The sequence below is a fragment of the Mizuhopecten yessoensis genome, unplaced genomic scaffold (genome assembly GCF_002113885.1).
Source record: "Mizuhopecten yessoensis strain PY_sf001 unplaced genomic scaffold, ASM211388v2 scaffold8479, whole genome shotgun sequence".
Classification (NCBI taxonomy): domain Eukaryota; kingdom Metazoa; phylum Mollusca; class Bivalvia; order Pectinida; family Pectinidae; genus Mizuhopecten; species Mizuhopecten yessoensis.
The window spans coordinates 112,154-140,036 of NW_018407568.1; the positions used below are offsets into that span (position 1 = coordinate 112,154).

The 27,883-nt window shown below is 37.1% G+C and overlaps 1 protein-coding gene across 1 annotated transcript; it reads right to left on the reverse strand.

Annotated features, from left to right (window-relative positions):
* Positions 1 to 2,728: 2,728 nt before the first annotated feature.
* LOC110456046 (WASH complex subunit 5-like) lies at positions 2,729 to 27,600 on the reverse strand. The gene is made up of 28 exons (XM_021506570.1): positions 27,004 to 27,600; positions 25,801 to 25,907; positions 24,728 to 24,812; positions 24,506 to 24,606; positions 24,234 to 24,356; positions 23,460 to 23,685; positions 21,486 to 21,599; positions 21,149 to 21,326; positions 20,531 to 20,655; positions 19,776 to 19,905; positions 18,553 to 18,665; positions 17,464 to 17,630; positions 16,923 to 16,998; positions 16,231 to 16,350; positions 15,108 to 15,239; positions 14,208 to 14,288; positions 13,044 to 13,145; positions 12,337 to 12,516; positions 11,634 to 11,758; positions 11,120 to 11,210; positions 9,953 to 10,133; positions 9,298 to 9,377; positions 7,273 to 7,376; positions 6,721 to 6,850; positions 5,323 to 5,419; positions 4,620 to 4,776; positions 4,181 to 4,268; positions 2,729 to 3,421 (listed from the first exon to the last, which is right to left on the reverse strand). The coding sequence occupies exons 1-28, from the start codon at positions 27,226 to 27,228 to the stop codon at positions 3,359 to 3,361; spliced, it is 3,501 nt and encodes a 1,166-aa protein (XP_021362245.1). The 5' UTR covers positions 27,229 to 27,600; the 3' UTR covers positions 2,729 to 3,358.
* Positions 27,601 to 27,883: the final 283 nt, after the last annotated feature.

The following is a 27,883-nucleotide window of genomic DNA, read 5'->3' on the forward strand; positions in this document are numbered from 1 at the left end:
TGTCATACTTTGTATGGGTAGTGCCTGTATGGTTTCTGTGGTAACAATCAATATGTCATACTTTGTATGTGTAGTGCCTGTATGGTTTCTGTGGTGACAATCATTGTGTCATACTTTATATGTGTAGTGCCTGTATGGTTTCTGTGGTAACAATCAATGTGTCATACGTTGTATAAATGTATGTGAACAAATGCTATTTATGGAATGAAAGAAATGAATAATTTTAAATGATGCAACTTATGTAATACTATACAGTATAATATATTCATGTATATACAAGCTTTATTTTTTTCTTTGCATTTAATTAACATAGCGTAATACTCAGGGTGAGGGACAGCGATTACAGACATATTTTATTACCTTGTTTATCACCATCCAGTCCAGTAGACTGTAACTCGAGTGTATTTGAGCTTGAATATAGTTCAGCTTGCATGTCTCCGAGGTTGAATGCATTTGAGATAGGAAGTATTTTAGATTGGATGTATTAACTGGCCCCTAAATGGTTTGGCATGGAACCAAGATGTAAAAAATCTGTGTCTTTTTATATCAGCTTTGTTGACATTTTTGAATTGTTGTTTTGTTGTTTAAAGAGCGACACTAATTATTTTATGTAATTTTATAAATTGAGAAATAAATTATTAATAATTACTGAAATATGTTACGACTTTTAACTTTAGTCTCAAGTTTGTACAAGAGGCTCAGAGCCCCTCAGATGACCTGTTCTGCTCACTAGGGTTTGTAAGCAATCATGCAAAATATATTTATACACCTCCTTTTATACAAATTTGACCAGACGGAGACCAGACCAAATGGGGTCAAAATCAACTCAGCCGTGGCGTTCTGGACTAGAATAGACTAATGCTGCATCATGGAGTAAGCCCACATGGTCCTCCTTATTAAGTATAAGTCCAGAAAACAAGATTTCATTATTATATAAAATTTATTCTGTTCTTATACTCTTTAACAACACATGTAACAGTAAATTTGACCACTGATAACACACAAATCATTCTTCACTTCCTGTCAATATGGCAATATATTACAATTAAATTCAATTATACATTCATTCCCATTCTCATCTTGATGTATGTCTCCCAGAAATGTTAATTATACACAAGAACATTTCAGCAAACAAAAAATCTTGTTTAATTCACAAGTACAGTATGACAAAATACTGTATACTTTTCTTCTTGAGGATTGTAAATTTCAAGGTAACAATTTTTCAGCGAAAAATTACTAACATTTGGAAGTATTTTAGTGTATGGACTAAAGATGTACAAAAACTTATTCAGCTGTTGATTTATCTAAATCTGATAAAAATATTGGTAGCGAGTATCAATATATTGGATAGTAAATACAGTGTCTGAATGGTCAAAATGAAATTGCTATAAAAATAATTGGATTCATTTGGCATTCTTCACCGAGTGAAAAATAACACTTTTATCTAAGATTTAGTAGAATTCTGTATCTCCCTACCATAATGTAATATTCTCACTAACATGTCGGTGAAACCACAATATATTAATTGCGACGGATAACAAAAAAAGACAAGACGCCCATGGGCCTTAACGGTCACCTGAGTCTACAGTATTTATTTTTGTTGTTGAAATATGTACCAATTTGAGTAAAAAATAGTATAATGTTAACTTAACTTTGTCAGGACCATGAGCTGATCATTCCAACACCAATTTTAAGTGAGATCGGCCTATTAGACCTTAGTAGCAAAATAGCGGCCACGGAAGCCAAATTGTATTTCTGATTGACCCGAAAAATAACAACCCTTTGTCAGGACCATGATTCGATCATTCCTACAAAGTTTCAGTTCAATCGGCCAAGTAGAACTTGACTTTAAGTTTGAAATGTAAAATGTTAACGGACGACGGACGACGACGGACGAAAACGGATAGCAATAGGTCACTTGAGCTAAAGCTCAGGTGACCTAAAAATAGAAATAACATTTTAAAGTAGTCGTGTTTGCAAGGGCTAAAAAACAAGATGATCCTCCTGAAAACGTCCTTCACCTTTGTAATATTATCATTAATAAATTAATCTTATATTTTTATCAATAACTTAACGAAGCAAATTTAGTGCCTGTACGGTTTCTAGTTCTAGTTCCCCTGAGTAACTCCTTACTCGAGTGGCCTATTGTGATCGCCTTTTATGTGTAAGCATCCGTGAACAATCATATTTTCGACTTTTCTTAACTGTTAGATTTTGATGAAACTTTTAGAGTGTTCATCAGCCAGCAATGGGGACCAGGAAGTAGTTTACATCCCATAATGCCAATATTTAAGAAACATTAAAACTGACTTTGTTGAAACTACATAACTGAAATAGTTTGACCATTTAGATGATCATGTTGGGATTGGCCGTGCTACAGCGAGTGTACAAGGAAGGCAAGTCATATAAACTGTTAGTTGAGGACATATGGATTAGAAAATTTAACATCAAATTTCCATATGGTCGTAGCCATTAAGATTGATTTGTCTTGCCTGTGCCCCGCTTTGCCCATCAATGCACATATCGGAGAAACTAATTGTCTTGCCTGTGCCCAGCTTTGCCCATCAATACACATATCGGAGAAACTAACTTGAATACAAAAACTTCATGTTGATGGAGATGCTGACAAAGTCAATGGACCATGAAAGGTTGGCCGCATCCAGCATTTGATGCATGGGTTGAGATGTACTACCTAAGATGCATCTATGGTCCAGGTTTGGTTGGTCTAGCACTTATACTTTCAGTGAATCTAACTTGAACACAAAAACTTAATGTTGACACCTTAGTCTCGCTTCCGCTACTTCTTCACGGCGAGACAAAAACTGCTGATGGGAGAGGCTTAGCTCTCGACATTGTCTTGGCGTTTTGTGATTCTGATGGCGTGCTATTATGACGTCATAGTTTCAACAAGTCATTGTGACATCACAATTTCTATTTGGAGAGGGCATTTCTAAGTTGAGATAACTTGTACCTAATCCTTTTTGTTGAGTGACAAATAAAATATGTCTAAATCAAATCACAATTTCTGTATGTCATTTCCTCTACTTCCAAAGAAGGCCAGGAGGACAAAATATTGGGACTTACAGTGACATTTGTTTTAAGAAATAGTTTGGATGGTCATTCATTTATATTTCATTTGTGTGACAGCGCTTGATATTGGAACGTATCATTATAGTAAGCTCAAAACTGTTCTTATGACATATACTTAAACAATGTTCCAGGAGATTGGAAATCAATCACAAGTTTTCCAGAGTGATTTGTGTATTTCATGTACATGTACTTTATAGGCGTAACCTGATGCCTTTTGTTCTCTTTATATTGCACAGTAAAACCGGTAAATGTTCACAACTCATTATCATCACTGGGAGAACTGGCTCCTAAACTCATCAAATATGTAGATTGGCACATGGGCGTCAAGAGCCTGAAAATCAAAAGGAGAAACAAATGAATTAAGTTACCATTGTTATATTTGACCTGTGTATGTGAAACATGCTTGTAGATCTAATATTCTGTTCATATTCAAGGATAATTTCCATTCTAGACTTGTAAATCAGGAAATGTTTTCTAAGGAAGTGCTCAAATATACAGAGGGGATACTTACTTTTCTAGACAAAACTTGTAAATCAGGACATGTTTTATGAGGAGGTGGTCTTTATAGACAGGGGAAAGTTACCTTTCTAGACAGAACTTGTAAATCAGGAAATGTTTTCTAAGGAAGTGCTAAAATATACAGAGGGGATACTTACCTTTCTCGACAGAACTTGTAAATCAGGAAATGTTTTCTAAGGAAGTGCTCATATATACAGAGGGGATACTTACCTTTCTCGACAGAACTTGTAAATCAGGAAATGTTTTCTAAGGAAGTGCTCATATATACAGAGGGGATACTTACCTTTCTAGACAGACCTTGTAAATCAGGACATGTTTTATGAGGAGGGGGTCTTTATAGACAGGGGATACTTACCTTTCTAGACAGAACTTGTAAATCAGGAAATGTTTGATAGGGAGGTGGTCTTTATAGACTGAGGATACTTACCTTTCTAGACAGAACTTGTAAATCAGGATATGTTTGATAGGGAGGTGGTCTTTATAGACCGAGGATACTTACCTTTCTAGACAGAACTTGTAAATCAGGACATGTTTTATGAGGAGGTGGTCTTTATAGACAAGAGATACCTACCTTTCTAGACAGACCACTGTAAAACAGGAAATCCTCCAAGAAGACCAGAGTGTTCAAAACATCTTGTGGTGAATCCTGAGACTTCGAACTGTAAAATACAAATTTCGACTTTACTGAGAATTTACACGAGAAAGCAGACTTTATTATTATTTTATAAGCTGTATGTTACATAACAGATTTAAAAAAAAAATAAAAAAAATTGGCAAAATTAATTTCTAATAAATTAGAATTAACTGCTGTAAGTTCAGTGTTATACACACCATCAAGGCTAAGCTATAGATATGTAGGAATAAAGTCTCCAATCTCATTATATTTATGCTTTCAAATTTTGTAACTTGATAGCCTATTCATCACGTGTATAAATCAACAATACCATTAATATTAAATCATTCATTCAACGATACGTAATTCCTCGAACTGTAACCAGATTCCAACTTACCCCGGCAGAACCTCTACTATGGAACGAACATACTGTCCGAGGTAGGCTAGGAAGTGACTTGTACTCTCTGAATGGAACTGTTTTAGAAGAGTCACACATCCCGTCACGAAGGCTGGTCCGTCGAGTGGGTCCGTCAGCTTCTTACTGATCATACCACCTGTAAGGTAGTTAAACAAACGTCCATCACTCACGAACAAGGCAACTTTCTATTGGGGGTATTTTCTCCTAGAATAACTGAAATTTGTCTAACATAAACGGGTCAAGTAAGTAGACATTTCACATAAAAAAGTTTTCTTCCAGGACTTTACAACTTTTTCTTACCGAACAATCTTCTATAACAGGTTCATGAGGCTCGCCTGACTCTTCCTGAGTTACATGAGAAATGAAAATGTTTCAATCAATTTGAGACCATGTTCTCCATGTCAGATTTCTCATTATCCTTAACAAATGTCACAATTTTTTATTGGTCTGGCAAATAATAGGAACATTTTTCAACACATTGTTACAAAGAGGCTGATGGATGGACAAAAACAGAAGGTCATGACCTAAATTCACTGACACTTGGTTCCACATGACCTAAATTCACCGACACTTGGTTCCAGGTGAGCTATAAATTCAGACACTTGGTGCCACATGAGCTATTCACTGCAGTTTGTGTCAGGTACGAGTTCAAATACTTGGTGACAGGTGAGGCAGTACTTACTGAGTGACTTGCTGTAGGCCAGTTTGGGGAGGTGGGACACCACCAGCAGGAAGTTAAATATGGAGAAACACGGCAATCTCTCTGTAGTGATGTAAATCTAGAAAAACAAAGTTTTATTATCAGCTCAGTAAATAAAAACCTATTTCTCTCAATCAAATGTTGGTATTGTTCTCGTTATTTAATTCAGCATTTCAAAGACCAACTTTTCTGAAGGTCAAATTGATTTTTTGTTTTTCTTAACCCCACATAACTACATGCCTAGGCTCGATTAGAACTATTATCCTGAGGCTAACTTATACCCCTCACCGGATGCCAATATATAGATTGAGAGGGCGATATTGCATATTTTCACCCCAAGGTAGCATTGTTGACCGAGGCGAAGCCGAGGTCAACAATGCTTTCCGAGGGGTGAAAATATGCAATATCGCACTCTCATGAATGTGATTTTTATTTTATTATACCGAGTGTCAGGTTTAGGTGTTTTCACCACTTCACCATTTTTAAAGGTCGACAAACGTTTCAGAAAAGTTTTCACTGGGATGAACCAGGGGCGCATACATTTGGCGCATGTAACAATTTTTGGAATAACACCCTGGCACTGGGACGAACCGTGCACACATACGTTTGGCGCATGTGATATTTTTTGGAATAACACCCTGTCTTCTTTATCTTTGTAAAACGAGCAAGTAAAATTGAAAATGTTTACATCTTTCTCAACCAATCAGATTACGAGATTTTAACAGAAGGTATAATAAACTAAAATAACAGAGACATGAAACTGTTAATCATACCATAAGAGACGAGAACCAGAACTTTCATACAGAGGCTAACTTCTAACCCCACATACCATAACACTAGAGAGCTAGAACTGTCATAATAATAGACTCTATATAAATTCTATAACACATTGAGTCAAGGACTCATCTCAGATTGCTCGACATAAAACATATATGACATTTACAACACGAGTAAAAGTATGATACATATCACACATACACACATAAGTACATTAGGTAAGGGTAGTATCATGTCACAGGTAAGATTATAGTATCACAGGTTTGGAAAGTCAAGAATATGTCACATGTGTAATAATTTTAAATTAATGAGATGATTAAATGTCATGCAAAGCATTAATTATCATCCTGCATTTTTGAAATTAAATTTTAGAAATTAAGAAACACATCTTGTATCTAATATACATATATACCAATTTGGCAAATATATCCATAGCGTTAACATGTTTATACTTGTCAATCAAACAGATGACCAAGACAACGTCAAACTGGGTTACACAGCTTTAATCCAAAAGTTGACTAGTTTCGACACATTTGACAACTCCCCCCCCCCCCATGTTTATACTTGGTAACTCATTACTCTGATGGTATTACTGTATCTTACCTTCATGAGAGGGTTGTGAAGTCCCGCAGACTCTAGATAGGCTGCCAACTCAAACATGAGTGGGTTCTCCTCCTTGGGGTAGGGGAGAGTGGGGTCCTGGTAATGCCTCTCTATGTCTGCCAATAGGGCACTACAACACCAATATAAGGCTAATTATTGTAGTGTTTTATCACAACTTTAGTCATCTGGCATTTTAAAATATATGTAAAAGGTGCATAATTATTTCAGTATTTTTTTTGTGAAATCAGAAATTGAGAACATTGGCAACATTATGTTATATATGAAATACAGTAAGTCTTTCCTTCTCAAACTGCCAAATTTTTCAGTGTTTGTGATATACAATAATGAAAGTATTAAACAAAGGACATATTATCAGGGTTATACTGTATAATGATAAACAAAAGGCCTAATATTCAGATTTCATCATCAAATAAAACATGACGGGGACATACCAAGATCTCAACGTTTCCTACAGCAAGGCATTACTTGTATGGCACATGTCTTGTACATTATCTTGAAAATGACAATGACATAAGGCATAAGGTGACTCACGTGTTCATGGTCTGGAGACTGGTGGCCAGGAATTTCGAGTCAAACTTGCAAGATGTGCTTAGTTCATGTTGGATTTGCTTCCTCAGTAACTGCATTTGGCCCACCTACATATAAACATACATTTCTATGAGACACCTACATATAAACATACATTTCTATGAGACACCTACATGTAAACATACATTTCTATGAGACACCTACATGTAAACATATATTTCTATGAGACACCTTCATGTTAACATACATTTCTATGAGACAACTACATATAAACATACATTTCTATGAGACACCTACATGTAAACATGCATTTCTATAAAACACCTTCATACAACCATACATTTCTATGAGACACCTACATATAAACATCCATTTCTATGAGACACCTACATGTAATCATACATTTCTATGAGACACCTACATATAAACATACATTTCTATGAAACACATTCATGTTAACATACATTTCTATAAAACACTTTCATACAAATAAACAATTCTATGAAACACCTTCATGATAACATACATTTCTATAAAACACTTTCATACAAATAAACAATTCTATGAAACACCTTCATGATAACATACATTTCTATAAAACACCTTTATATAAACATACATTTCTATGAGACTCCTTCATATAAACATACATTTCTATGAGTCACCTTCATGTAAACATACATTTCTATAAAACCCCTTCATACAAACATACATTTCTATGAGTCACCTTCATGTAAACATACATTTCTATAAAACCCCTTAATGTAAACATACATTTCTATGAGACTCCTACATGTAAACATACATTTCTATGAAACACCTTCATGTTAACATACATTTCTATAAAACACCTTCATACAAATAAACAATTCTATGAAACACCTTCATGTTAACATACATTTCTATAAAACACCTTCATATAAACATACATTTCTATGAGTCACCTTCATGTAAACATACATTTCTATAAAACACCTTCATATAAACATACATTTCTATAAAACAAATTCATACAAACATACATTTCTATAAAACACCTTCATATAAAAATACATTTCTATAAAACACCTTCATACAAACATACATTTCTATGAGACACCTTCATACAAACATACATTTCTATAAAACACCTACATATAAACATAAATTTCTATAAAACACCTTCATGTTAACATACATTTCTATAAAACACCTTCATATAAACATACATTTCTATGAGACACCTTCATACAAACATACATTTCTATAAAACACCTTCATACAAACATACATTTCTATAAAACACCTTCATATAAACATACATTTCTCTTAAACACCTTCATGTTAACATACATTTCTATAAAACATACACTTCTGCAAATCCTGTTGCATGTGGTTCAAGATTGTAAATTTAACAGTTCCTTATAAGTATGTCTCACTTGAGTAACAGCAGGAAAATTGTTTGAGATATTTTCATACTTGACCTATATATGATTTTGATCAAAATTCTTGCACGAATCAATTTTCTATATTCATGATAAAGCTTTTCTATGAACAGAAATGTCAACCTTAAACTTTATCTGGCACACCCTGAAGCACAACCTTGTTCACGCTATTATTATGCATGACCAATGTATAAAGTTTGATCAAAATCTGTGCAGGAATGAAACCACTAGAGCAATGACTAAACGTTCTATTAATAGTAACGGTGACCTTGACATTGACACCCTGAAACACCAACTAGTTTAGATATACTCATACATCACCAAAAGTTTGATCAAACTTCATGCAGGATTTACGTTACTAGAGCCATGACAAAATGTGAACATACAAACAAATGGATGTACAAACGTACATAGGAGCAGAACACTATTTTCCCTCCACGACTTGCCCTGAGGGTGTAATATATACATCAAAATAAAAAGCAGGGGAAATCGTTTTACAAGGGATATAATTTTAAATGAAGTGCCATAGTAGTGGTAGGATAGTGGGATGACCAAATTCAATAGTGGTGGCTGGATTAATGACTTATTATATATAATTATATACCTTTAGCACTATATCTAAAAACGGCTGCCAAAGGCGTGACGTCTTGGACATCATCTGTGCATAGGTTTTTTGTGGCTGACCTGGAAACAAACGAAAGAATCACAAAATTTGCCCACTCCGTCTAATAAGATTGCTTTTTTAACATTACGTAGCCTCTTTCAAAATGAAGTAGCATCATATATGATTTAAGGCCTATATGAATGTTACTGTAATGAGTGTGATGATACAAATATGTTGATTATTATAAATATCACCTGTTACAATATATTGCCAATAAGATTAAGTCTACTTACATGTGGTTTGACAAAGAGTTTGTATTTGTTTAAAGTGTTTACTAGATAGCCGTTAACATGACTCACTGATAACATTGACTGGGTAGCCGTTAACATGACTCACTGATAACTTTGACTGGGTAGCCGTTAACATGACTCACTGATAACATTGACTGGGAAGCCGTTAACATGACTCACTGATAACATTGACTGGGTAGCCGTTAAAATGACTCACTGATAACATTGACTGGGTAGCCGTTAAAATGACTCACTGATAACATTGACTGGGTAGCCGTTAAAATGACTCACTGATAACATTGACTGGGTAGCCGTTAACATGACTCACTGGTAACATTGACTGGGTAGCCGTTAACATGACTCACTGATAACATTCGAGACTGGGTTCAGTCCCTTGGAATACGCTGCAAATGTCTCGTATAAGGAACGGTCCTTAGGATTCATCAGGTTACGCTTAAACATCTGCTGGTAAATCTGTAATTCCTTCACAATCATGAAGCAGAGTAGACGATCCAGACCAGCCAGTCCAAAGCTTCCCACAGCCCTCTGTTAAACAATAAAACTCAGGCTAAAATATCATCAATAGAAATTGTGATGTTTTACCAAGGACAATACTTATTTAAATGCATGTAGCTACACAATACCTGTCTTCAGTACAGTGGAATGATAAATCAGTGCTGGTGAAGCACCAAAAACAAAGCTAGCCTCCCACTGCCCACCAAACCACCTGCAACACTCACCAACCAATCAACCTCCCCACAACACCCAACGACCACTGCACACCCAATCACTGACCTTCGTCACTAACCAACAACTCTGTAACGCCCACCACCTAGCCACCCGTAACATCCTGCACCCATTGCCCACCTAACCTCCACACCGCACCAACCAACAAACAAACCACCCCACAACACCAACAACCAATCAACCAACCCAAATACACCCACCCAACCATAAACCATCACCACCAACCAACCATCCCACAACACCCACCCAACAACCAACCAACCATCCCACAACACCCACCCACCAACCAACCACCCAACAACACCAACCACCAACCAACCACAACACCAACAACCAACCAACCAACCAACCCAAAACACCCACAACCCACCCAACCATAAACCAACCCCACCAACCAACCAACCACAACACCAACCAACCAACCAACCCAAAACACCCACAACCCACCCAACCATAAACCATCCCCACCAACCAACCAACCACAACACCAACAACCAACCAACCACAACACCAACAACCAACCAACCCAAAACACCCACAACCCACCCAACCACAAACCATCACCAGCAACCAACCATCCAACAACACCCACCCACCAACCAACCAACTAACCCAAAACACCCACAACCCACCCAACCATAAACCATCACCACCAACCAACCATCCCACAACACCCACCCAACAACCAACCACCCAACAACACCAACCACCAAACCAACCGCAACACACCCCACCCACTTCCTATTAACAACCATGGAAGTTTGAGAACATGCCAGTAGACATACCTGTAGCTGCTGAAACAAGTTTCTGTTGACAAGCTCTTGCTTTGTCTTCAGATCATACCAGGACTTCATCTGGTCAATGTAGCAAGTCACCCTGTGTAGGAGGAGGATAAAGACATTTTACCCTAGTGTCAAGTTCATTCTTTGTAAGAAAATGGCAAATGCTATATAATACTTGGTCATATACAATTGAATTTATATCTACATTGACAGTTAAACCTGAGCTTACCAACAACAAGGGGGGGGGGGGGGGGGGGGGGGGGGTATTGAGTATAATAGAACATAGATAATTATTTTTCAAACTTTTCAAACGAGTACCAGAACAATTTAAGAAACCTCAACTGAAAAATATAGGTAAAAGATATAATAATCATTTCAGTAATGCACAACTGGGAACACTTTTCTTTATTTCTACATCACTGAATAGATAGTGTGTTTTGCATCCTGATTGATTGAATTGCTGTGTTTTGTATCCTCTGTGACAAAATTACTCTGCTAAGACAGAAGTTGTGTTTACCTGGGATCTGTGATTCTAATTATCTCCCGTGCCAGTCTGCCTATAAAGTTAACGCTCTCGTCGACGGGCTGGAAGCGTGGGATGGGAATAGCAGTGGACTGGTACACACTCTGCCAGTCTAAAACCTGTGTGATCAATGAACATTGTTATCACATTATGGTTCAACTATTAAAAAAAGAAGAATCCTGGAAAATGTTAAGCATGAAAGATTAGGTATTGTCATATATCCCAGCCTAAACACTTACGTAGTACCACAAAAATTATTGGTTATTTTTTACTCAATACAACAGTAATTTCAGTTTGAATTGAGTTTTTTTGCAGCTAATGTTATTTACTGTAACTGCAGTTCCTCGCTCAAGTGGCTTGTGAAACAGCAAGAGCACTGGGATACAAACAGCAAGAAACAGCAAGAGGTCCAATTGGCCTGAATTGCTCACTTTGTATTAATCTCACACCAGTAACCTTCAAAATGGGCCAAGAGCGAATATAATATAAGCAACAGTCAAAATATCACCATTCTGTACCTTTTTGTTATTAAGAAGAAATTGTATGATGTTTTTTTAAACAATTGATTCCTGTGACCTTGAAAGCTAGTTAAGGTAATTCATCCCAGCATGCTAATGGCCAGATATCATCCCCTGGGGTATTTCTGGTTAGTTTTTAAGTCGAACTTTTACCCCTAACCTCCCTGACCTTGACTGACCTTTGTCCGCAGGAAGCTGTTACACTCTTGTTCTACGTTGTAGTAGATAATACGCGAGACTTCCTCTTGCCAGATTTTCAGGCCGTAGATGTTGACGTAATCCTGTATGTACTCAAATGACCGTCTGAAGCCATCCATCCTCTCCCCTAAGTCCAGCAAGCGTGGCAGTAACTCACTGGACTGGAAAACAAGCCGACGGAGCGTGAACAGTAGTGGTTATAGAAACAAGTTGCGTATCAATAAACATTCCAAATATCTCATTTTAACCATCATAATTACCCTTCATGTTCATAATTCATGACATTATTTACAAACAATTTCATGAATTACAGAAATGTGTCAACTTTGGGATAGAGGAAAATGATACCTTTTGGCTTAAAAGGACTAGTCTTAGGACTAAAGACAGTTATTTATCGTTGTCTTAAGACTGAAAACAGTTATTTACCTTTGTCTTAGGGCTTAAGACAGTTATTTACCTTTGTCTTAGGGCTTAAGACAGTTATTTACCTTTGTCTTAGGGCTTAAGACAGTTATTTTTCGATGTCTTAAGACTGAAGACAGTTATTTACCTTTGTCTTAGGGCTTAAGACAGTTATTTACCTTTGTCTTAGGGCTTAAGACAGTTATTTACCTTTGTCTCACGACTTTATTATCATAGGACTAAAGAGTTATTTACCTTTGCATTAGGTCTAAATACAGTTACTTACCTTTGCCCTAGGATTGAACATGAGTCCCTTATGGAGAGCTAAAGCCACTTGTTGGACAAGTTCTTTCCTGATTCCATCCTCCAACAGCTGTTTAGGGTCAATCTACATAATAAATCAACACTTATCAACCAGACTGAAAAATAGTCCGTTCTGTCTATCTGCGTCAATCTCCATAATAAATCAACACGTATCAACCAGACTGAAAAATAGTCTGGTCTGTCTATCTGCGTCAATCTACATAATAACTCAACACGTATCAACCAGACTGAAAAATAGTCCGTTCTGTCTATCTGCATCAATCTACATAATAAATCAACACTTATCAACCAGACTGAAAAATAGTCCGTTCTGTCTATCTGCGTCAATCTCCATAATAAATCAACACGTATCAACCAGACTGAAAAATAGTCTGGTCTGTCTATCTGCGTCAATCTACATAATAACTCAACACGTATCAACCAGACTGAAAAATAGTCCGTTATGTCTATCTGCGACAATCTACATAATAAATCAACACGTATCAACCAGACTGAAAAATAGGCCTATCTGTCTATCTGCATCAATCTACATAATAAATCAACACGTATCAACCAGACTGAAAAATAGTCTGTTCTGTCTATCTGCGTCAATCTACATAATAAATCAACACGTATCAACCAGACTGAAAAATAGTCCGTTATATCTATCTGCGTCAATCTACATAATAAATCAACACGTATCAACCAGGCTGAAAAATAGTCCGTTCTGTCTATCTGCATCAATCTACATAATAAATCAACACGCATCAACCAGACTGAAAAATAGTCCGTTCTGTCTATCTGCGTCAATCTACATAATAAATCAACAAGTATCAACCAGACTGAAAAATAGGCCTTTCTGTCTATCTGCGTCGATCTACATAATAAATCAACACGTATCAACCAGACTGAAAAATAGTCCGTTCTGTCTATCTGCTCTCAATATCAACATATGTCCTATAGAATTTCACATGCCACATAAAATATACCTAGTTTTAATCATCTTGATTTATCATTACAGGATCAAGAATATGATTAAACCTCGATATGAAAACATTATATTCTTTTATCTTGATGGTTATTGATTTTCAGAAACATTAACACAGTGGGTGTAATAGGCTGTCGGGTATAAAAATGTACTACATACCTTAATAATACCAACTAGGGTTGTTTTCATCATCAGTATTCCCTCCGTAAACACGGAAATCGAATGAGTCAGTTTCGCTACCTACGGACAGAAATTTCAAAGTTTGAACAATTGGTTATAATATCTTTTCTTTTGCAATCAATGAGTTTTATGAAGAGAGTAAAGAAAATTACAAGAGACAGAAATATAAAATCTAAGTTATTTCAACTTCAGTTAATCACTTTCGTTGACCCAGATATTAGTGCAATGTTGTGGGAGGAAACCGGAGTACCCGGAGAAAACCCCACATGATGGGTCAGGTGACCCAATACCTTTTGACGTCCGATTAGGGAATTGAACCCCATTCGCCTTGGTGAAAAATTAGTGTGTTATCCACTACCCGACCACCCAAAGAGAGAAAGACTCACAATCTATGGTGTAATAGTTTGATTGAATAAGACAAACTTTTCATTATCCATGAATACAACACCATTAGTTCCCAACTGTATCTTATATTTATCCTTTAACAGTACTTATTGAAGGGCTGCAATGATAAACTAACATGAAGATACAATACACGATATTGTGGTCACGATATGATACGTATCACGATATTGTGGTCACGATACGATACGTATCACGATAATATAGTAACAGTAGAAGCATAGTGTAAAGATAATATGTTGCAAATATTTAATGGCAATTGTACAACTGGAAAAAAACTTGGTCTAAAGTGGGCATGACTTAAAAACATTCATACAATTCACATCTTTTGATGTACATACCGAGCTGGAACTGTCACTCGCCATGTTGGAACAAATATGAGCTGACTAAATTCAGAAACGACAAAATCTGTAAAATATCATGACCTCCCCAAAAATCTCGAAATTTCGTGCGATGCAGCCCAAACTTATTGTGTACCTCATATCTTTCGTCAAGTTGGGCGAACTCCTTCATCTTGTCTTTCTCCAGGCGAGTTGGTACCTCTTTTATCTGATTGGTCTGCATACTGATGATTTTGAACAACAGCCCAAACATTGTCTGAGGAATGATCTAACAAAACAAAGTACAGATACTATGTTATTTCTTTATAATCAAGGTCATATTAAAAGTAATCAAAAAGAATGATCAACAGTTCTTCATCAGTCCTCCCCATTCAAATCTTTTAATCAAAACAAAACAGATTTAACTATTTATAATAGAGATACAGGTGGCGTCTTTACCAGCCAAGTGTAGAGATGTATTATTAATTATACTGGACTAATTTGAAGTTCTTGATAAAAAAGATTTTGAATCATTTCCTCACCTGTCCAATCTTCCATTTTTATGCATATTTTAATTTGTCTTTAAACCACAGATCGCCAGCACATCAAGTATGTGGTACAGAGATATGTACACTAGGTACTTATAACATCTGAGAGTAACTCAGTTCATTATTAAATAAAGAAAATTCAGCTATAACAGTTTGTATACCACATATATACTTGCTATCTTTTTAAAATTTCTATGGGGGAGATTCTACATGCTCAAAATTAAACATAAATAAAATGTGTGTATATACACCCCCTAGAGACAAAATAACCCTTTAAAATTACATATTTTGAGTTTCTTCTTTCAGATGAAATCCTTAGATCTTAGAATATAGGAATAGTTTAGAAAACTCTCTGGCTGAAACAACCAAATTTAAGTGTCCAAAATCGGGAGTCTCCCTCCTAATTAATAGGGAGAGTTGGCAAGTATGATACCACCCTATATTGCCCAGTACCGTTAATACATATCTTAACATTCACCTACCTTTCGGTAAAGTTTGAGTGAAATTTAAATTTCACCCTTCCTGTAAAACTTTTGATGATACCATAACCTTCCTGTAAAACTTTTGATGATACCATAACCTGCCTGTAAAATTTTACACTGAACTTTGAATGAAACCTATCTGTTAGAATCGATAACAACTGTCTGATTTCAAGCTACCTGTGACTTTTAGAACTGTGATATTGACTTCCTATAATTTCCGAATTGATGTAAACTTTTGAGGTTGACCCACCTGAAGGACTTTCCTGACGTAGGCCACCAGTTCTCCTGAGTAGTACTGTGATACACTGACCAAGTCCTTGCTCATTGCCTGGTTTATCCTCATAAGTGGTAAGTCTAGTGCTGAGGCCATCTGAAAAATCAAGTTTATGCTGCTAGATTTAATATATGCATGTTATTTTTTGCAGTATTTTTTTTTTAAATAATAAGGAAGATTGTTCCCTAGACAAATAGTAAGAAAATGTTTAAATATTCCATATGTTACAGTAGGAGGCACGGTAGTATAGTGGTAGCATGACGGGCTCGTGACCCAAGGGTTGCGGGTTCGAGTTATCTCACGGCACTGTGTTGTATCTTTGAACAAGATACTTTACTCCGCTTGTCACAGTCTACTCAGCTGTAAATGAGTACGTGGTTGGGCACTGCTAGAATTGCTGTGAGTGCCTGAATGGCAGCACCGGCTCTATGCTCCCCAGGGAATTGAGAAAGATATTGGCTGGTTGCAAAGGCCCTTGATAGCCACAGATATTAATTTGTGAACCGCTGTGAGAAAATCTACGAACTAGGTTGTGATAAAGAGGTATATAAGAACCTCGAATTAATATTATTATTATTATTATTAAGTAAGAAAACAACAAGAATTACTTGTATAATTTTGATGAACAAAACTTTTATATTATATTTGATGAAGTTTGATGAACTTACCTTGAGAAAGGTAGCCCTGAGTTTGATGACAAGAGACGGATCCCTCTTGATGCCCTGCTGCATGTACTCGGTGTACCTGTATAAATGGGAAAGCTTTGTGACATAAACATGTCAGACAGTGACGGAGACAATTTACTAAGTACACATAAATATCCAAAAAAGCTTTGCAACATACATGGTGTCAGGCATCAGAAGATAAAATTTACTCAGTGTTGTAACATACTGTATACCGGGGAACTTTTGCCTTGTCAAATAATCGCCCTTTGCCGATAGAATCCATGTTCGCCCAGTGTTAATTTTGCCTTTAACATGAAATTACAATAAGGTGTATGTTTCGTACTAATATTCGCTGTCAGGATAAATTTGCCTTCATTAGGAAGGGTGAAACAGACGAAATTTAAACTGCTGCCAAAATTTCTCGGTATACAGTAAATATTTCAGTCACTGACAAAGAAAACTTACAATTCACAGACTTATAATTGATTGATTGAATTATGTTTAGGTGGCGATTATGATTTTACACATTTAGACTAATTCCTACCCATCAATGATTTCCCAGGCATAGGAGAGGTCAGCCACTATCTCCATGGTGATGAGCACCTCCTCTTTGATGTTGATGGTTCGTATCATTTGATGTAGGTAGTTTCTGGTATCTGCCAGAAACTGACGCACCTGTAGGTTACTTTCGAGCTGATGGAACTCTTGCACCTAAAAATGGGCAGGTTTACAGATTGTATTAAGTTGTACCGGTAGATTTATCTTGTTCTGTATTAGGCAGATTTCTGACCATTTTCATTATTTTTCCACAGAATTGAGAAAAATTCAGGCCCGCTCCATATCGTAATTCATGTTGGGGAACACAGGTGTTCACACCTGTCATCTATCATATATACAATAATTCATGCAACAACATTTGTGTTCTCGAACACACACAACTTCTATATGTTTACATAAGTCCAATGCTCTCTGTCTTTCATCTCTTCAGTTTGTAAGAGATCACCACTATTATGGCAGGGTGCAGATGCTCTGTCCACACGAAGACCTCTTTACAATGTGTGACAGAACCAAGAACTGCATTCTTGCTGGTTATGCCAAATGGATGTAGAATGCAGCCTTTTTTCAGGCTGGGGTAGGGTCAGGTTATGACCCCGTAAATATCGCACAACTCCCAGACACAGCGATAAGCTCCTCACAACAGGTATAAGCTTTCTACAGCCTGTAAATGGACGGATTGGCCTAGTGGTTAACACTCCAGCCTTCTAGCTGGATAGGGTGCTATATCAAATGTTGTATATTTATTTATGTATATTTATGTGTTGTATTATCTTATAATGGTTTGTCTTATGACTGCAAGACAACTTAACTCCTTCAGGGCAAGAGCAAGCTCTCCAAGGCCTGTATAAGCTTTCCAGGGCCTGTATAAGCTTTCCAGTGCCTGTATAAGCTTTCCAGGGCCTGTATAAGCTTTCAAGGCCTGTATAAGCTTTCCAGGGCCTGTATGAGCTTTCCAGGGCCTGTATAAGCTCTCCAAGGCCTGTATAAGCTTTCCAGGGCACGCATTAGCTTCATACAGCCTGTATAAGTTGTACTATCTTATAATGTTTTTTCCCTTAAGTATAAGACACCTTACCTCCTCTAGGGCCTGTATTAACTGAACTATCTTCCTCCCAGCTGATGTGGAATCGTCAAAGCTGAGAGATGTGATCTGCTTGGCCATTTCACCAAACCAGTTCTGTAAGTTATCTGTCCAATAAAAATATGCAATGCCTTATACTGTATACCGGGAAACTTCTGTCTAGTCAAATATACACCCTTCACTTGTAAAATCCATGTTCGCCCAGTGTTTATTTTGCCCTTAAAATGTACTTAATATAAAGGACATGTTGTTTTTCTAATATTTCGTGTTATGATAAAATTGCCCTTAATGCGAAATGGCAAAAATGGCGAAAATTAAACCGCGGTGAAAATTCCCCAGTACACGGTACCCCGATACAGCAGATCAACCAATTTGTCTGTTTTTTAATATAATTTTTTCAAGGTTTTGTCAAGGCTCGTCTGAAAGCAGCATCAGATTACTAGGTCTGAACTTATTTCATAAACAAACAACCCGTTCAACCGATTTGTCTGTTTTTTAATATAATATTTCGTGTATAAATCCTGGAAGATCTGCAAATGTTTCTGCAGGCCTTGCAAGGTTTTGTCGAGGCTCGTCTGAAAGCAGCATCAGATTACTAGGTCCGAACTTATTTCATAAACAAACAACTCGTTCAACCTTTTGGATCGCGAGAAATGAATGCGGCCATAGTTGATACCTGACCCTGTCAGGAAAATTCGGCACGTGTAGATTGAGGGGTCCAGGCCTACCTTACCGAAACTAAAATGCTGACTATTGCTGGTTTGCGTTATTTCTTTCTGAAATAATGTCAAATCACATGTAGTTTTTAAGATAAGTCAATATTATTCAGTGAACGCCTGAAAGAAGGGCACACTATTCTTGATACATTTTTTTTTTATTCTCCGAAACTGCATTTTCAGCTCTGCTTATAGAATGGTCCAAGTGCGTTCGTTCTAGAAGTTTCTCAGATGCCAAATTTGGCAATTGTACATCACAGGACATATGGAAAATGCTCGGGACAACGTGATTCATGGTGAAAGAAGGGCCATAGCTCTTACATTTTGGGACACAAGACCCCATTTACTACATGGCACTCCACCATCACTAGAAATACCCTCATTGTATCGCCCCTGACAATGTGACACACCGACTGAGTAAAGGAGATAAAGTATGGCTGCCCACCAGTAAACGAGAACATTCAGTTTGGACATTTATGGTAGAATTCTGACATTGCTTACCATTTTTCTCCACTCTGGTAAGAGGTTTGCTTCCGGAGAAAACCTCGCTCAGTTCCTGGATTCTCTCACTACCCTCCTTCTTGTGTTCCTCCCACTTTTTCTCCTTGTCTACTAACATCTGCTTAAACATCTACAAACACAAACAAATCTGTGGAATTCCTTTCCCTTGCATGCAGGTCATATTTCAGATTTAGAGTGTTGTTTAAAAATCAACCAATTAGTAGGGCAGTTATTGCGCGCAAACTAATTAGCCAATCACAAGTTAGTAACCTCATATATGCGAAAATACGCACAGATCACATTCCCAACCGAAGTCATTTCAACATGTATTTGCAAAACAAATTTCATTAAAACCAACTCATTATTAGGGCGATTATTGCACTGAAACCAATTAGCCAATCACAAGTTTGTTACCTCATTAAGTATGCGAAAATATGCAAAAATGACATTCACGATCAGATCCAGTCTGTGACATATCAATATGTATGTGCCTACAATTTTATTTTTAAATCAAACCATCTCTAGGGTTACTGCACAGAACTAAAATGTGACAGACAGACCGTCCCCAATAAAAATCCCATTTTCTTCGAAAAATAGTGGACAATAATTTATTATAATATGTTACAGTTAGTATAACTGATCTCGTAGAACAACTTATAAACCACCAATCAGTTATCAGCTACACTTACATCATATTCAATATCTATCATCTAAACAAAAATGAACACCCGTGCGTTCTATTTAGTGGATTTTACCTCTTTTAGTTTGAACTCAAACTGCCCGATGTTGAGGAGAAGCTGGAATGTTTGGAGCGGGTTGTATTTTGCATCAGTAACAACCTGCTCTCGTAACAAACGGCACCGTTTATTCGCATCTGCACCTAATTGTAACACAAAGCAAGATTATAGTAATTTAGAAAAAAAAATCATTGAATGGATGTTAAAAGTCATCTGATGGATACTTTTGAACAACAAATATGGTTGATATCCATCACACTGTTTCTACTATTTCGAATCCCCATCACCTAAAGATATTTTTGGACAAATCTGATGAAATTTGAATGAGTAGTTCAGGAGAAGATGTTTGCAGAAATTGTTGAGGGATGGACAGACACCCGATGAACAGATGGATGCCACCTATAGTCGTTGGGAACAGATGATCTAATATAATAAATACAATGGCCATATGCATTACTTTTCTTAACATTTATTAAGTATTTAACATCAACGTTTATACTATAAAACAAAAACATAAAATAATTGCTCCATTACTGCCTGAAAGTATATTACAGCAAATTTAACATAGGGTAAACCAATTAATATATGCATAATTCAATGATATTTGTTTTAGGGGAAAATAAAGCTGAAACTTACTAAGGGAGAGAGGTGCGGTATGTAACATGAGCCAACGAACGGTGACGTTTGCCTCTCGCATCACGTTCATCATCTTCGGGATGCTATCCAGCACAAACTCCTCCGTGAGCACCCCCTCCTTTAGGTATTTGTCTAGTGGCTGCTTCAACTTCACCTGTTTTGTAGCATACTTTGTTGCCTAGAAACATAAAGAAAATACATAAAATTAGGTGTTTTTACTTTAGCTAACTAGTATGAGTTTAATTAATGTGTACTGGGCTTAATGATGCCTAGAACGTAGGAAACCAATGGAAGGAAGCAAGTGAAAGGAATGAAAGTTAAAATTAAAACTACTCACTTGTTCGCGGACATTTGCTGGCTCTAGCGTGTTGTTAAGGGCCGTGACTGCCGCCCGGTAGGGTGACCAAGCATCCAGAAGGTTGACCGTCATACCCATGTATACCCCCAATACCTGGAGACAGAGAGGTGGAACAGTGATAGTTATGCCTGTCTATATAGCCCAGTATACCCCCAATACCTGGACACAGAGAGGTGGAAGAGTGATAGTTTTACCTGTCTATAAAGACCAGTATACCCCCAATACCTGGAGACATAGAGGTGGAACAGTGATAGTTATCCCTGTCTACACAGACCAGTATACCCCCAATACCTTGAGCCAGAGAGGTGGAACAGTGATAGTTATGCCTGTCTATATAGCCCAGTATACCCCCAATACCTGGGGACAGAGAGGTGGAACAGTGATAGTTATACCTGTCTACACAGACCAGTATACCCCCAATACCTGGAGACAGAGAGGTGGAACAGTGATAGCTATACCTGTCTATATAGACCAGTATACCCCTAATACCTGGAGACAGAGAGGTGGAACAGTGAGTTATACCTGTCTATAAAGACCAGTATACTCACAATACCTGGACACAGAGAGGTGGAACAGTGATAGTCATACCTGTCTATAAAGACCAGTATACCCCCAATACCTAGAGACAGAGAGGTGGAACAGTGATACTTATACCTGTCTATATAGACCAGTATACCCCCAATACCTGGAGACAGGGAGGTGGAACAGTGATAGTTATACCTGTCTACACAGACCAGTATACCCCCAATACCTGGAGACAGGGAGGTGGAACAGTGATAGTTATACCTGTCTATATAGCCCAGTATACCCCCAATACCTGGAGACAGAGAGGAGGAACAGTGATAGTCATACCTGTCTATATAGACCAGTTTACCCCCAATCCCTGGAGACAGAGAGGTGGAACAGTGATAGTTATCCCTGTCTATATAGACCAGTATACCCCCAATAGCTGGAGACAGAGAGGTGGAACAGTGATAGTTATCCCTGTCTATATAGACCAGTATACCCCCAATACCTATAGACAGAGAGGTGGAACAGTGATACTTATACCTGTCTATAAAGACCAGTATACCCCTAATACCTGGAGACAGAGAGGTGAAACAGTGAGTCATACCTGTCTATATAGACCAGTATACCCACAATACCTGAAGACAGAGAGGTGGAACAGTGATAGTCATACCTGTCTATATAGACCAGTTTACCCCCAATCCCTGGAGACAGAGAGGTGGAACAGTGATAGTTATCCCTGTCTATATAGACCAGTATACCCCCAATAGCTGGAGACAGAGAGGTGGAACAGTGATAGTTTTACCTGTCTATAAAGACCAGTATACCCCCAATACCTAGAGACAGAGCGGTGCAACAGTGATACTTATACCTGTCTATAAAGACCAGTATACCCCTAATACCTGGAGACAGAGAGGTGGAACAGTGAGTTATACCTGTCTATAAAGACCAGTATACTCACAATACCTGGACACAGAGAGGTGGAACAGTGAGAGTCATACCTGTCTATATAGACCAGTATACCCCCATTACCTGGAGACAGAGAGGTGAAACAGTGATAGTTATACCTGTCTATATAGACCAGTATCCCCCCAATACCTGGAGACAGAGAGGTGGAACATTGATAGTTATACCTGTCTATATAGACCAGTATACCCACAATCCCTGAAGACAGAGAGGTGGAACAGTGATAGTTATACCAGTCTATATAGACCAGTATACCCACAATACCTGGAGACAGAGAGGTGGAACAGTGATAGTTATCCCTGTCTATATAGACCAGTATACCCCCAATACCTGAAGACAGAGAGGTGGAACAGTGATAGTCATATCTGTCTATATAGACCAGTATTTACCCCCATTACTTCGAAACAGGTGGAAAACTGTGATAATCTCTTTGAATTGGAAACAAACGTGGCTGGATTATCTACAGAAAGCAGTACATACCCAGTTGTCAGGGAAGTGCTTGTCTACAATCTCCCGCATCTTAGCTTGTTGGTTTTGTAGAATCTCCGGCTCAAAGTACAAAATGACATACAGCATGCTGGCCTGGGTGGCTAGGGCAGTCGACCGATGCTCAGGAAGGGGATATGCCGAAATCTGGTTATATACATCGTCTGATCGTAGACGACCAATCACCATGTTGATGAACTCGTCAGGAAAAGGAACACGACTAAATGTTTGGTAAGATAAAATATATTTCAGACTTCCCTGATACTACCCTACGGTTTACTACAAAAGTATGATGAGTGTTTGGTGAGAATGGAGGTTCACTTGCCTATAAACTCGTATTGAAAAAAGTGATTTTTATTTTTACAATTGCCACTACAATTTAACACATTTTAAGAATATCAAAGTAATACCTGAATGTTAAACATGTAATTGTATTAATGAATATTCATGAGTAATAAGAACCTGATAAAACATTTCAGACACTAAATGATAATTTTCATCTATATACCAAATCAAACTACTACACAGAGTATAGTCAATATAACAAGGTTAAAATTCTTTAATATCATCAATCAACGAGAAAAGTACTGTAAGTGTAATTAATTACATACTGAAAACATGAAGTATATTACAAATAGCATACATGTATCATCATATTACTGAATAAAGGCTAAAATTACTTACAAAAACAAATACTTACACTAGAAAATCTTGGCCAGGCTAATTATATTTACATCACACCCGGTAATGGTATTCACTGCTACTTACCTAAAGTAGGATTCTGGGTAGTTTTGTGGCCGTTTGGCACCGGCAGAGTTACTATACCCTGTACTTCTGAGGAGTTTACAGACATCATCTATACTGGAATCTGCTGCTGCAGCCTTCTGGGCGCTGTAATACAGGTTATACAGTAAGTATACTGAAAACATACTGTACTGTAAACATCTATAATGTAGTTTATTTGTTTACTGTTATGTTGCACTGTATGCACGACTGATGAGCTATAAATAGCTTAATCTAATAAATGACCTTGAACTTGCCTGTATCTGTAGTACGACACCAATATGCGCTCCCTGATGACTCCTTCTATCTTCATGTCTATAGTTAGTAACATCACGCCGTACAGGAACAGACTTTCACACTAAAACATCAAAATTGCTATATCACAACATTGCTTATCACACAAAGTATAAAGTCTTCCACACTACAATGTCAAAATCACAGTAAAAGCTTTTAAAATTATTGGATCCAATTATTCATACCATAAGCTGTTTTCCATCATCGTTTAAAAGAACACTTTCCAAAGTCTGTTGGATATATGCGCCTTCTTCTAAATCTTCAAGAAATCTGAAATGTATTTGTTTAAAAAGCTTGAAAAAGAAACACATTTCAATTGTTTCATAAATACATAAATCATAGCTTGTATCGCAGCATCCTATCTACCACATAAGCTCTGTTCTGAAAATGACAGGATGTGGGTATGTCCTTGAGTAAAACAAAATGTCACCCTATATATAGTTACTCAACTCTGCATACCTGTCTCGAGTGGAATACACTGGTAATATGGGTGGGTATTATTATTTCTGTGTTGTACCTATCAAATGGTCTAAAATATACAATAAATACAGACCCATATCAAGCCAAACGTTATATTTACACAACACAAACACACACGCATGCACTATCACATCTATGGAGGAAAAAAACTTGATCATGCTCTCACACCCTCTTGATCATGCTCTCACACCCTCTTGATCATGCTCTCACACCCTCTTGATCATGCTCTCACACCCTCTTGATCATGCTCTCACACCCTCTTGATCATGTTGTCTGGCCCCTATATTTGAAAGTTTATTACATAGGGCCCTAAGAGTAATTTGTTTTGCAAATCAGATAGGCCACCACACTAATGTTGTATAACAAATATTTGCAGGGTATGTCATCTGTATGACCCACTTCTGACCTGAACAGGAGAGGGGACTAGATCTACACCCTACCAGTAATCTATTTGATACAGTGTGTATACGTATACTCTCGCTATCGATAGGCGAAACGTTCCATGTCGAGTATGAAATTTACAATTTTGTCACATTGTTGTACAGGTAAACAATACAAATCACTCACTCAGTCATAGCTTGACAAAGGGACCAGTCCAATTTGAAATGTTGCGGAACGTTTGATATGTACATTGCTTAAATATATGTATAAAATAAATACTTTGACATTAATGATTGCAGATGTTACAACACAAGTTGTAATCAAGTTCTCTCTATCCTACATATGTAGATAGATACAGGATTACAAATGTAAATATATTATATATATATATACAAACCTGTTCAAATCTGTAACATATTTGTGAACACTTGCGAACGCCTGATAGAACCTTGTCAATATCTCAATGTTGTTGTCATTAAACTCCTGATCCAAGTCTTGCAGTTCCTACAAAAACATGTTTAGGTAATTAGGTTTATAAAAGTGTCAATTATATTTATTTACCATAGAAATAAAATTGTTATTTTGAACAAATTTATTATATCATTTTCTTAAAGAATAATAGCATACATGTGTAATATCCTACTTTCATCCAAACATAAAATCAATTTTAAACAGATCAACAGGTCCAGTACACTCGGCTGATTGAGCTATAAGCTACAAAGACCTTAGTCGGAATTATTCTGACGTTTTATCGACTTTTTTCATATCGGTCTGTCGTCGATTAACGTCAGATAACTCCAGCCCTCTATAATATGCAGGAAATATGCGACCCGCGCCCGGAGCGCACTTTAAACTGATATTTTAGAAACATATCGTCACTTTCACACACATGTCGCACATGGATCTCGCCGGCCTACGTCATAACGTTGGGAAATACCTTTGGTAACGCGAGTTCCCGTCAAGTCATGTGACATTGCTCATGGCCTAATTTCCATTAAAAACATGGGTTGGTATAGAAACCGTTGAAAAATACTTTTCGTAATGATCTTTGAAACATGTTATTGATACCACCTAGTGCATACAGAAAAGATCTTTCAATCCATGTGCGACATGTGTGCGAAAGTGACGATTTGTTTCTAAAATATCAGTTTGAAGTGCGCTCCAGGCGCGGGTCGCATATTTCCCGCATATTTCAGAGGGCCGGAGTTATCTGACGTTAATCGACGACAGACCGATATGAAAAAAGTTGATAAAACATCAGAAAAATTCGGACTACAAAGACCTATAATAGAAGTATCAACAAATCCGAAAAAGATCTTTCGAGCAGTTTCACCTAATTTTACTTCTTAAAGAAAACAATACAAATTTACTAGCATTTAGAAGAAGATTTTTTATCAGACAGTTAAGGTGATTACAACAGACTTCAAATACTACAATGTGTCGACATCTCTTGGTTTATTTGCAATAAATAAGAAATCTCTTGGTTTATTTGCAATAAATAAGAAACTGATCAACAGCTTTCTATGAATATTTCTCATTTATTCACTATGATGTTATTTTCTGTGAAATACACATGAATTCAAAACAAACTCATACTCACAACTTTTGATTCGATTTTGTTTTCAAAATATTCCAGATTTCGGAAATAGCTAAAGTCACTGATGAGTTCTCCATATCTAAGCTTGTCTGACTGGTTGTCAAGGCGAAACACAGGAGGTATGAACTCTGAAAGTCTCAACAGTTCCGCTATGATAGAATTCCCTCGAGCCACAAGCTTCAAAATGTTCTGTCCACACGGGTTGTTTTCAGCCAAGAAATCAGCCATTTTCCTTGACGCTCCCAATGAGTAAAGTGTATTTCAATCAAAAGCGTCGTGCAGATTATATTTCAAGTTAAAAATATCATTTGTAACAATTCAATACTAATCATACCTAATTTTCTACGAACAACAATATAACGTTTTTATTTCTGTAACAGTGGTGACCCACCCCCTTGGCCTTACCGGTGTTGACGCTGAGTAAGAGTACTAAGACAATGATTTTCTTTTAAATTCTGTAACATTCGGAGTTCTCGATACACATATTAAACCCGTATTCTTATTTCGAACTCTTGTTACTACATTATGTATTAAAAACTTTCTAATACTAGTAAAACAACCGTTCGTACGTATATATAATGTAGCAGAGGAAGTCACAAGTTTATCTGTAACAGGAAACGGTATGTGCGCGCCATCTAGCGATATAAATAAGTAAAATTCTACTTTCTGTTTGTCAAAAGAAAGGGGTTCGATGCATAGCAGGGACGGATTCTTTTCTCTTTCTATGGCCGCTTTCGTTTATGTAGTGGGAACGGTTCGTATGTGGTGCGGTTTCGTTCCGTATAAAGAAACAACCCGTGCCATAGATCTCATTCCAAGATGGCCACCAGTGACAGACAAATCGACACTTTACCTGGACTTTTTGTGTTTTTGGATGAATCCT